This window comes from Theropithecus gelada, chromosome X, assembly GCF_003255815.1.
Source record: "Theropithecus gelada isolate Dixy chromosome X, Tgel_1.0, whole genome shotgun sequence".
Taxonomy (NCBI): Eukaryota; Metazoa; Chordata; class Mammalia; order Primates; family Cercopithecidae; genus Theropithecus; species Theropithecus gelada.
The window spans coordinates 132,723,623-132,736,646 of NC_037689.1; the positions used below are offsets into that span (position 1 = coordinate 132,723,623).

General features: G+C 48.9%; 1 protein-coding gene across 1 annotated transcript; it reads right to left on the reverse strand.

The window, feature by feature from the left end:
- Positions 1-5,508: 5,508 nt before the first annotated feature.
- SMIM10L2B (small integral membrane protein 10 like 2B) lies at positions 5,509-9,170 on the reverse strand. The gene is made up of 2 exons (XM_025373010.1): positions 8,462-9,170; positions 5,509-7,596 (listed from the first exon to the last, which is right to left on the reverse strand). Exon 1 carries the CDS (start codon positions 9,055-9,057, stop codon positions 8,821-8,823), a length of 237 nt encoding a protein of 78 aa, XP_025228795.1. The 5' UTR covers positions 9,058-9,170; the 3' UTR covers positions 5,509-7,596; positions 8,462-8,820.
- Between the last annotated feature and the right edge of the window lie 3,854 nt (positions 9,171-13,024).

Below are 13,024 nucleotides of genomic sequence, written 5' to 3' on the forward strand. Positions count from 1 at the left end.
GACAGAAAGGAAAAACCCATTTTCTGAGGAGAAATTCAAGCCTGTTGAAGAAATTTGCATAAGTAGTGAGGAGCTGAATGTTAATCACCAAGACAATGGGAAAAATGCCTCCAGGGCATGTGAGAGACCTTCATGGCAGCCCCTCCCATCATAGGCCTGGAGGCCTAGGAGGGATCAATGGTTTCCTGGGCCAGGAACAGGGTCCTCCTGCTCTGTGCAGCCTCAGGACATAGTGTGCTGTGTCCCAGGTGCTTCAGCTCCAGTTGTGGCTAAAAGAGGCCAAGGTGCAGCTCAGGCCATTGGTTCAGAGGGTGCAAGCTCCAAGCCTTGGTGACTTTCACGTGGTGTTGAGACTGTGGGTGCACAGAAGTCATTAATTGAGGTTTGGGAATCTCCATCTTGATTTCAGAGGATGTATGGAAATGCCTGGATGTCCAGTCAGAAGTTTGCTGCAGGGGCAGAGCCCTCATGGAGAACCTCTGCCAGGGCAGTGCAGAAGGGAAATGTGGAATTGGAGCTGCCACACAGAGTCACCACTGGGGCACTGCCTAGTGGACCTGTGAGAAGCAGGCCACCATCCTCCAGACTTCAGACCCCAGAATGGCAGATCCACCAACAGCTTGTACTGTGTGCCTGGAAAAGCCACAGATGCTCAATGCCAGCCTGTGAAAGCAGCTGGGAGGGGGGTTGTACCCTGCAAAGCCACAAGGGCAGAGCTGCCCAAGGCCGTGGATATCAGCATGACCTGGATATGAGACATGGAGTCAAAGGGGATAATTTTGGAAGTTTAAGGCTTAATGACTGGCCTATTGGATTTCGGACTTGCATGGGGCCTGTGGCCCCTTTGTTTTGGCTGATTTCTCCTATTTAGAATGGGTGTATTTACCCAATGCCTGTACCCACATTGAATCTAGGAAGCAACTAACTTGCTTTCAATTTTACAGGCCCTTATGTAGAAGGGAACTGCCTTGTCTCAGATGAGACTTTGGATTTGGACTTTTGGGTTAATGCTGGAATGAGCTAAGCCTTTGGGGGACTGTTGGAAAGGCATAATTGTGTTTTGAAATGTGAGGACATGAGATTTGGGAGGGGCCAGGGGTGAAATGATATGGTTTGGCTGTGTCCCCACCCAAATCTCATCTTGAATTATAGTTCCCACAATCCCCATATGTGGTGGAAGGGACCCAGTGGGAGGTAATTGAATCATGGGCTTGGTTACCCCATGCTGTTCTCATGATAATAAGTCAGTTCTCATGAGATCTGATGGTTTTATAAAGGGTTTTTCCCCCTTTACTTGGCACTTCTCTTTCCTGCCACCTTGTGAAGAAGGATGTGTTTGCTTCCCCTTCCATGATCATTGTAAATTTCTTGAGGCCTCCCCAGCCATGCAGAACTGTGAGTCAAGTAAACACTTTTTCTTTATAAATTACCCAGTCTTGGGTACTTCTTCGTATCAGTGTAGGAATAGACTAATACAGACTCAATGTCTGCTCTCCATCAATGTCATATTTAAACATTGTGCCAAGTGACTGAGCCGCCTCGGCTGGTCTCTGCTGCCTGGGGTCTGCTTGTCACTTGATCCTCTTCCTGGGAGGAACTGGGAATGTGAGATGATGTAGGGTTGTGTCCAGAGGGTCAGGCATTCATGTGTTTGTGGCATCCAATATAATTACAAGGCCAAGACATCCATGTCCAAGGAGAAGGCCCCAGAGTCACAGCCAGGAGCCCAGACTAAAGGCAGTATGGGCAAGTCAGCCAGGATGGGAGGGGAATGTTCTTTTTTTCAAAAACAGGAGGCCAGGAGGAAGAGTCAAGAAGTCTGTGCTGTTCTCCACTGGTCAGGCAGTTGAGGAATATGGCCAGATCAGTCCTCAATGATCCCATTGTTCGCTAGAGATTCCCACTCTCTGAGCCACCCTAATGGGGAAGGAGTTGAGGGCTAGGATTGCTTGGGAACTAATGGGATGGGGCTACTTTTCTAAGCTTTTTATACCACAGGGGCAGGACAAGGGCTGCAGGGGATTGAATGAAAGGTCAGGAGAGAAGTTCATCTATGGAAGAGGCCCAGTGGTGAGATAATAAAATGTGTCAGCAAATTTTGTTTTCATTATTGAGTTGAAATCCACATAACATAAAATCAACCATTTTGAAATGTATAATTCAGTGGCATTTAGTACATTCACAATGTTGTGTAACCATCACCAGTTAGTTCCAAAACATTTTCACCTCCCTAAAAGGAGACCCTGTACTCATTAAGCAGTCACTCGCCATCCTTCCTTCCCCTAGACCATGGCAGCCACTAATCTGCTTTCTGTCTCTATGAATTTACATATTCTAGACATTTCATATAAATGGAATCATAAAATTTGTAATCTTTCGTGTCTGATTTCTTTCACTTAGCATAATATTTTCAAAGTTTATCCACCTTGTAATATGTGTCAAATACTTCATTGTGGGATTATTTTGGGGCTGAATAATATTCCAGTGTATAAATATACCAAGTTTTGTTTATTCATTTATCAGTTGATAGACTGATAGACATTGAGGTTGTTTCCACCTTCTAGCTATTGTAAACAGTGCTGCTATGAAAATTCATGTTTCAGCACCAGCTTTTAGTCCTTTGAGTATGTACCTAGGAGTGGAAGTGCTGAGCTATAGGATAATTCTAGGTTTAACTATTTGAGGAACCACCAGTTTTACACAGTGGCTGCTGTACCAGTTTACATGCCCATTAGTAATGAACAAGGGTTCCAATTTCTCCACATCCTCACCAACACTTGCTGTTTTAAATTTTTTTTTAAAGTTGAGCTGTGCATGGTGACTCACACCTGTAATTCCAGCACTTTAGGAGGCTGAGGAGGGTTGATCACTTGAGGCCAGGAGTTCGAGACCAGCCTGACCAACATGATGAAACCCCGTCTCTACAAAAAATTCAAAAATTAGCCAGGTGTGGTGGCCACGTCTGTAATCTCAGCTACTTGGGAGGCTGAGGCATGAGAATCACTTGAACCTAGGAGGCAGAGGTTGCAGTGAGCTTAGATTGTGTCACTGCTCTCCAGCCTGGGCATTGCAAGATGCTGTCTCTAAATAAATAAATAAACAAATAAATAAATAAGTATCCTAATGAGTGAAGTGGGTGAGGGTGAAGTGGTAGCTCATTGTGGTTTTGATTTGCATTTCCCTAATGACTAATGACGTTGAGCATCTTTATGTGCTTGGTGGCCATATGTATCCCTTCTTTGGAAAAATGTGTATTAAAACTCTTTGCCCATATTTTGATTGGGTTGTCTGTCTTTCTTTATTGAGTAGCTAGAGTTCTTTTTATATTTCTGGATACAAATCTCTTATCAGATATATGTTTTAAAACATTTGCTCCCACTCTGTAGGGTGTGTTTTCACTGTCCTGATAGTGACTTCTTATGCACCAAAGTTTTTAATTTTGATGAGGTCCAACTTATCTGTTACTGGAATGTTTATAACAACAAAACCACAGAAAAAAACCAAACAACCAAGAAACCAAACTCCCCAAATAAACAATAAAGGGAAATAACCAAGAGGCATTCAGAAATGCATGATACCTTCATACAAGAGACTACTAGGTGACTTTGGATATAGAAAAATACTTAATAACATGGAAAGATAAAGATGAAGTGGGAGGAGAAGTTTTCAAAGTAGTATGTTCTTTCTCCTTCCCTCCACCAACACAAAGTAGAAATTTGTCCAAATGCAGCAGTTTCCCTTGTGGGTGGAGTGAAAAGGAGTAGGATGAGGTTTTGCATGCTCTTTATATTTCCCATTTCTCATTGTATTTGCTCTGGCGCCCCCGGAACCGCCCACTTAGCTGCTCTCTTGCCCTCTCCTGACTCAGTCTCTTATGTTTCAATCAATCTCTGGAGGGAGGATAGAGAAAAGACAGGTGAACCCATCTTAGGGTGGCCCCAGCTGCTCCCATTGGGGAGCTCCATTTGGAGAAGGCTCCCAAGTCTGTCCCCCATCCAAGTCCTGGATTTCTTTTCTTTTCTTTCTTTCTTTTTTTTTTTCTTTTTCTTTTTCTTTTTTTTTTTTTTTTGAGATGGAGTCTCACTCTGTTGTCCAGATCTTGGCTCACTGCAACCTCTGCCTCCCAGGTTCAAGCGATTCTCCTGCCTCAGCCACCCAAGTAGCTGGGACTACAGGCGTGCGCCACCATGCCAAGCTAATTTTTGCATTTTTAGTAGAGACGGGGTTTCACCATGTTGGTCAGGCTGGTCTTGACTCCTGACCTTGTGATCCGCCCACCTTGGCCTCCCAAAGTGCTGGCATTACAGGCATGAGCCACTGCACCCGGCCACACTTGGATTTCTTATCTGCCTCCTGGACCCCATCCAGAAAGAACAGGGTCATCTTCCACCTTTGCTATTCCATTCCACCACTACTCCAGCCCAATTCCCTGCCTCTCCAGTGGGCATTGGGAGCTCAGGAAAAGAGATTCTGCTTGGGGTTCTATTTCAGACTTGGTTCTTATCCTCAATTTCTCTGTAAAATGGAGATTAGGAATGCAAAGCACCTAGAATGGTGCCTGGTACATGGCAGGCTCTCATCAGATGTCCATTCCCTTCACTTGGTTCCCTTTCCCCACATTAAAAAGGCTGCTCCAGGTGAGACCTGATGACAAACATTGAACAGACATTGTATTCACTGCTGACAAGCATCCCAAAAGAACCTTACTAAAAACTCCAGGTTGTGCAGTTTGCCTGGCACCACACAGTAGGAAGTGGAAGACCTGGACTTACAGCTCAGGGCTTTGGTCTCCTGGGGTCCCATTTGAGCAGAACCGGCCTTCCTGCTTTCCTTTCCTCTGTAGCAGGGATGGGAGGGGTGGTCCTCCCTCTTCAGGAGGCCTTGGAGCCATGCTCCAACCCCATCTTGGTTTGCCAAGTCACGTGATCCCTGGAGTGGGGATGGGACCATCAGGGACTGAAGAGGACCATCTAGACAAAGGGGAGGGAAGTTCAGGGACTGGGGTCCATTTCTCCTGTGGCAGCAGATGCCATAGGGTGTTGGCACCAGTGCTTTTGGAGGGGTCCTCCTTGTCAGGGTGCTGTGGCCCCTGGGTAGCCCTTGGCAACAGGGGTGCCCCCAGGGCCCCTAAACCCAGACTGCACTCCTGAGTCTGAGCATAGCCCTGTGTCCTCAGGATGCCTCTCACCCGGGGCCTGGTGGGTGAACAGAGGCTGTCAACAGGACAAGCAGCCACCTCTTGGGGCCAGCTCAGGCTGCTGCCTTCTTCTCATGGGGCAGTGGTCCGGGTCAAGTCAGTCCTCAGCACAGCCTCTGAACAGGAAACACGGTCCCTGCTACAGCCTCCCCCACCCCTACCTTTCAGAGGCTTCTCCCTGGCCATGGGAGCCGGTGACCTCACCATGGGGCCTCTCTCCACCCGGGGCCACTGCATCACCCCCACCAGACACGGGAGGCCTCCAGTTGGGATTTTAGTGTATTAAACCGAGGACTTTTTTTTTTTTTTTTAACTTAGAGAAAACAAGAAGACATGACAACACCAGAAACAAGAACATGTCTCTGGCCAGCCTGTGCTGACCAGTACACAGTGAATCACGCACAGAAAAGTATGTCATTCCGGTCGGTGTCTAGAAGCTCCACCACCTGGCAAACAGACTGCAAATAAATAAAGTGCATGGAGACCCTGTCACGCAGCAAGGGCCCCGTCGGGGAGAGAAGAGGTGGGGAGGGGAGGTGGAGAAGCAGCAGGTGGAACTACCACTTCAAGCAGCAGGCGTGAAAAGGCAGGGACAGGAGCAGATGCTGAGGGGCTCAGCCCTGCTCCTCCCCAGCCAGCCCCTCTAGGCCAATACAGCCACGGCAGAAGCCACGGGGCGGGAGGGAGGAGGACATGGATTTCCATGCCCCTCTTATGGGGTGGGGCTCCCTGCAGTCGGGGGTCTCTTAGGGTAGGGACCCCTGCAGCTCTGATGCACATTTCTCCCAGTAGGGAAGCAGGTTCCACGGTCCCAGGCCGAGCCCCTTGCATGGGGAGGGCTCAGGCACCCCCCACACTCCCACACATGCACTCAGCAAAGAGCTTTCCTCCATCCATCCTGGCTGGCCCAGGAAGAGGGTGGAGCTGGGAATCCATTCACCCAGAGGGTGACACCAGGGCTTGAAAGGGCCACATCTGTGCATCAGACACAAGGAGGCCCCTCACTCCTCTTCTCCTCCAACCCTGTGTCACTCTTGACCCACAGAGGTTGCCCCCAGAGATGTTGGGAGAACCAGCAGGCTGACGGGTCCCCAGAGGTGGTCCAGGGTGGACAGGGTTGCGGGGGATGAAAGGCCAGCAGGGTCAGGGGTTCTCAGGAAACTTGGGACTAGGAGGCACGCCATCGGGCCCTGGCTGTGGGAGACTGCAGGGGGCACGAGGCAGCCACTGTCCAGCCTCTTCTGGGGTGAGGCAGGCAGCCGGCTTCATTCAGGACCTGGGTCCAGTGGGCAGCTGAGGAGGGTACATGGTAGGTGGCTGGGCCACTCTGTCCCTGGAGCTGGCCAGACTGCTGCAGTTTTCAGTCCCAGGAACTGAGAACGTGGCCCTCGGGGTACCAGTGCAAGAGATGGGGAAATGGGGAAAGAGGGTGAGGGCGAGGGTCTCTTCCTGGCTCCCCTCTGGGCTGCTCCTGACCATTGTACACTGGTTAGCAGCACACCCGGGGGCCCCCAGGACCAATCCAAGCCGTGAGATGAGATTCTCCTGTGTGGTCCTGGGGATGGGGGGTCGAACTTGAGGAGAGAGAATTGGGGTCATGCCATGGGTCTCAGCCCCAGCACACCCCAAGTTTATCCTTTCACCCTCCTGGTTATGTCGTGTCTCCAGGAGCCACAACACCAAGATCACCCCCACTTGCCCACCAAACTGGGAGGCTTGTGCCACTGCACTGCTAAGGAGCCTTGGTGAAGCTCCAGGTGGGGTGGGGAGGTTAGGCTGTGGGGGAGAGCTTGGCGCCCCAAGGGTCCTGGGGCCCATCTCTTCTGTCTCCCATCTCAGCTGTCTGTCCTCCTGATCTTCCCTGTGACCTTCCGTACTGCTCCAAAGAAAGTGAGATCGCCAGATTCCCTACCCCTAGGCCCCTTTCTCCCTTGGTGCCCCAGGAGCCCTATGCTTCCCTCTCCACTTCCCCTTCCCTCCTCCCACCATGCCAGGTCTTGGAGAAGACTGGGGAGGGGTGTGGGGGCCTGCAGGCCCAGGGGCACACGCAGTTCCTCCTCCTCCTATCTGTGTATCAAGGGCAACCCCCCACCCCCCCGAAGCCTCAGTTTCCTCTGTCATTAGAAGGGGGAAATACACCTCTCACAGTGCTGCCAGCAGATTTCAGTTCCCAGGGAACTCAGACCTTCCTTCCCAAGCCAGGACTCGATCCCTGGGCACCCCCACCCGTGAGCCTTTGTCCATGCTGTGCCTCTACTAGGAAGGCCCTTCTTCTGTTGTTCAGGTCCTTCATGCTGCCTCTGCCCAAGCAGGTCCAGGGCCAGAGGTGCCCCAGGGCAGGGATGAGACTCTTGGCAAGGCCAAAGAAGGGGCAGGTCACCGCCAACAAACGCCAATGCCTGAAAGAGAAAGAAAGAGATGGGGACCTCAGTTGCCTGGCCACCAGACACGTCCTTGCTTTCCCCAGGAATGGCCTCCTCTGCAAGCCTCTTCTCCATCTGCTCTGCCCACCCCAGGCTGAGAGCTGCTGTGTGCTCAGGGAGGTCTCTTTTTCCCAGATCACTTCAGTACACGGTAGGCTTCTAGAGGCCGTCTGGGGCTGGAGGATGCGACTCTGGCCCTGGGAGGGCCTTGCTAGCTAGGGGCCTTAGGGAGCATGGGCTGACATGGCGGAAGAGCAAGACTGTGGGGGAGGGGACGGTAGGAATGCGTCTCTCCCACTCTTCCCTGTCTCCAAATACAGAGCTTGCGGGGTGCCCTCAGGTAGGGGCAGGGGGACATGAGGGACAGCAGGAGCAGGCAGAGACCAGTCCTCTGGTCCCAAAGACAGGGCAGGAGGTAGTTTTGCCAAGGGCTGTGCAGGAGCTGCAGAGAGTCCCAGGGCTGAGGGCTGAGAAGAGAACAGACGTGGGGCTCGGCCGAGAAGAGAACCATCCGCCCTATGCCCACCGAATGGGGGGAAGGAGAGGGGTGGGGACATCGTTGCTCCTCTAGGGCCTTCCCGGGGCCACCTTCAGCCCATTACCCTCCATTCCACAGACTGGGAAGTGGGCGGAAGGGGGCCGCCCCTCACCCTATCCTGGAATGATGACTGGAGAGGAGGGGAGAACCTGAGGCTGCCTTTCCTTTCCCCTGCTGGGCTCCACAGCTCTTTGGGCTGGTTTGCCCCAGTGCCTTCCATATTTCCCCCCGACTGCCAAGGCGCCCCGACCTCTGGAGGGCAGAGCCACCGCCCCTCCCCCATTCCAACCTGTCGCCTCCTACCTTTCTGCTCGGGGCCTGGAAAGTCAAGTCGCCGCAGCAATTCCCTCCTTCTGGTTTCCCCCTCTTTGGCCAATGTGAGGCAACAGGTAGGCCGAGTCTAGGTAGTTTCTGGAGCCCGATGGTAGGGGCCTGTTCAGTGCGTTTCTGCGCGATCCGGGGTCTCCGGGCTGAGACCGCGGCCGGGCCAGGGCTGGGCCTTCGTGCTTGGGCGGCGGAGGTCTAGAGTCCAGGGGCCTGGGCCGCCCCGCCTCCGCCCCCCGCCGCGATCCAGCTGTCCTTCATGCCGGCGACCCGGCGGCCGGGGGCGGGCGGGGACACGGGCGCCCCTTCAGCCGGGCCTCCGCCACCGCCGCCGGTGCTCACTCGATACGCACTTGCAGGCGGACGTTGAGCATCACTGAGGCCACGATGTAGAAGTAGGGGAAGTTCATGCGCAGCCGCCAGGCCAGGTCGAAGAAGGTGAGCAGCGTGCGCGTAAGCCCCTTGCAGAAGGCGCTGTACGAGCCTCGGGCGGCCGCTGAGCGTGACAGACGCACCGCCAGGCCAGACAGAGCCGCCGCCGCCGCTGCCGCAGACAGAGCCGCCGACGCCGCCATGGGCCCGGGCCCAGCGCAGGCCCCGACGACTGACCGACCCGCACGAGCTCGATCCTCACGGCGGCGGGACCCCAACACTAGCGTGCCCCGCCGGCCGCCGGGAGAGCCCCGTCCGCCCCGCCCCCGCTCTCGCCCCGCCCTCGCCCCGCCCTCGGGTTCCCCAGACCAAGCCTGGCTCCGCCTCGGCCCCTCCTCCACGAGCCCGCACAGCTCCGCCCCCTCCACACCTCCTCACTGCAGGCCCCGCCCACTAGCCTAGCTCCGCTCCTAGCTTAGCCCCGCCCCCGGCAGAGAGGCCGTCCGCGCAGTGGCCCCGCCCACCAGACAAGCCCTGCAGTCTCTGCTCCGCCCACCGTCCGGTCCCGCCCACAAAGCCCTGCCTCTTTCCGGGCGCCTCCCAAGGCAGGAGCTGCCAGGGATCCCTGGGACACTGTCTCCTAGGGTGGAGCAGAAGTGGAAGAGGACAGTCTCGACCGCTAAGCTGATTCTGTACAGAAAGCACATGCAGAAACCTCTGCCTGTTCATATCACCCCCCTTCTCCCACGGTCTCCCCTGAAAACCTGCCAGCCAAGACCTTCCTTTAATTCGCATTCCTCTTTAATGCGCATAGTGCAGTAATTCTGCGCTACAGAGTGCCACCAAACCCATACGCGTGCATTTTTCCCTTTCTGCTATATTTGCTGGTCACGTATATCTCTTTCTTGGCGAATTTCCCCGTTGTCCTTCCCTTTTTCAGCAGTTTTCTTGATCCATACAACGTTGTCGCGGGTTTTCATTTGCTCTTGTTTATGGCTTTTTTTTTTTTTTTCTTTTTTTGCCAGTGTGCTTAAAAGCCCTTTCGTGGTTTCATTCAATCTTTATTAAACGTAAACCAATCAAAACCCAGTAGCGCTTTTTCAGACTGTTTAATAAAGCGGGGAATTGCTCACACTTCGTTATGGTCATGACTTTTGAAAAACTATCCGCAAGAAGTAGGTTCAACCGACCCCATCCCAGTTTTCACAACAAAGATTGACGTGGGTATTTAAGAACTCTCAAAATACCTGTTCACCGTCACACTTGATCATCTCTATGGTATCCTACGTTAACTGTTTAAGGAACGCAGTAGATTCATATACACTGATTGGGCAATTGTCCTACATGATCATGTAAAAAAAGACAAAACTGAGCATCGAGGAAACTGAAGGAGATGGTGTGGAGCATGGCTGATCGGTAGTCCACTTTTCCACCTGCTGCCAAACACAATTAAATAATTTTTTAGAGAAAGGGACTCACTCTGTTGCCCAGACTGCAGTGCAGTGGTGTGGTCATAGCTCATGGCAGCCTTGAACTCCTGGGCTCAAGCGATCCTCCTGCCTCAGGCTCTGGAGTAGCTAGGTCAACAGATGGGGCTACAAATTCTATATCCATGAATACACCTTTTAAGGATGAAATGGAAATAAAGATATTTTCAGATGAAAGAAGATTAAGAGAATTTGCGAATAACAGATCTACGCTTAAAGAATGGCAGAAGGAAGTTTCCTAAACAGAAATAACAGAAAGATGATGGCACTTCAGGAAGGAAAAAGAACAATTGGAAAGAGTAAATATAGGGGTAAATATAATAGATCATCCTCCTTATGAGTTTTTAAAATGATGTTTGATGGCTGAAGCAGAAACTATTATGTCATCTGATGTGATGCTTAGTATATATAGAGGAAATACTTAAAACATTTGTATTAAAAGTGAGGCAGGTAAATAAACCTAAATGGAAGTAAGATTTCTACAACTTACTGGAAATGGTTTAAAATATCCATGGTAGTAGAATGTGATGTTAATATGTATATTGTAATTCCTATTGATATGGTTTGGCTCTGTGCCCCACCCAAATCTCACCTTGAATTGTAATCCCCATAATCCTCACATGTCAAGGGCCAGACCAGGTGGAGGTGATTCAATTATGGAGACAGTTTCCCCCATGCTGTTCTTGTGTTTATGAGTGAGTCTCAGAAGAGCTGATGGTTTTATAAGTGTTGGTGTCTGGCATTTCCCCTACTTGCACTCACTCCGTCCTGCCACCCTGTTAAGAAGGTGCCTGCTTCTCTTTTGCCTTCTGCCATGATTGAAAGTTTCCTGAGGCCTCCCCAGCAATGTGGAACTGTGAGTCAATTAAACCTCTTTCCTTTATAAATTACCCAGTCTCTGGTATTTCTTCATAGCAGCATGAGAATGAACTAATACACCTACAGTAACCACTGAAGTAACTATACAAAGACATATATTTTTAAAAAACACTATGGATAAATCAAAATGAAGTTCTAAAGAACGTTCAAGTAACCCAAAGGAAGGTAATATATGGAAACAGAAGAACAAGAAGCAAAATTAACAAAGAAAAAACATATAATAATATGTCACACTGAAGTCCTAATATATCAATAATTAATGTACATGTAAGTGGTCTAAGCATACCAATCAAAAGACAGAGATAGGTATAATGGATATAAAACAAAAACCATGACTCAAGTATATCCTATTTATAAGAAACTCACTTCAAATGTTCTTAATTTTAAAGATTTACTCATTCTTAAGCATAATTTAATGTTCCCCATAAACAAACCATTTCCCCCAAAAACTATACATGATTTTATAATGGAAATAAATTTTAGAAATTGAACTTGGAAGCTCAAAATCTTACAACTGGAGAGGATCTTTAAGACCATCTATTTTAATATCCCCCCTCATAGAGGACTTATTTTAACAATATCCCTGACCAATGATCAATTTCCAGCTGGTGCTAGAATGATTAAGTGACAGGAACTTCATTGCTTCTTAAGATGGTCCATTCATTACGTCGAACAAAGACAGTTTCAATCCATTGGTATAAATTCTAAATTTTACACAATAGTAGGTTAACCCTTTAGCATGGTAGACTTTCAGACAGTTGAAGTAACACTCATGTTTCCTTACTAAGTATTTGTTCTCCAAACAGCAAACTTTTCTTTCAAGTGTTCTTCATAAGGTCAATTCCTTTATCATCTGCATTGCAGTCCTCTGGAAATATGCCATTTTATCAATGTTTCTCTTAAAATGAGGCACCTGCAATGGGACTCTATACTACATATGTGGGGTACCAGTTTTGTTTTATTTTTCTATATAGATGTTTGGCTTCAGAAAGAATGAGATTAGAATATGCTTATTTATTTACTAGTATTTATTTTTAACAGCTTTTTTTTGAGATATAATTTATATATCATAAAATTCATCCTTTTAAAATGTGCAACTCAACAGTTTTTAGGATATTTGCAAAGTTGTACAACCATCACCACGATCTCATTTTAGAACATTTTTCTTCCACAAAGAGAAACTCTGTATCCCTTAGCAATGAATCCCCGTTCTCCCCTCCCCCCATCCCCTTGTAAGGGGCTATTTTGATTTATCTATAGTGTTTTTTGTTTTTTTTTAAAATATATGTCTTTTTATGGTTACTTTAGTGGTTACTCTGGGTATTACAATATACATATTAACTTATCACAATCTACTGGCATGGACATTTTAAACCATTTCCAGTAAGGTGTAGAAATCTTCCATTTAGGGCTGTTTACCCTTCTCACTTTTAATACAAATGTTTTAGGTATGTCCTCTACATATATTGAGCATCACATCAGATGATGTAATAGTTTCTGCTTCAACCATCAAACACCATTTTAAAAACTAATGAGGAGGATGGTCTATATTGGCAAAAGTTAATATACGTTCTATCTCATGGATTTGCCTATGTTGGACATTTCATATAAATGGAGCATACAATATATGGTATATTGTGAACTGGTTCTTTTACTTAGCAGAAAGTTTTCAAAGTTCATCATGTGGTAAATATCAGTATTTCATTTTTTTATGGCTGAATAACATTCAATTGCATAGATAGAGCAAATTTGGTGTAAATCAAAAGTATCTGTGAGAGGTCCCAATCAACTTAGAACATTTATT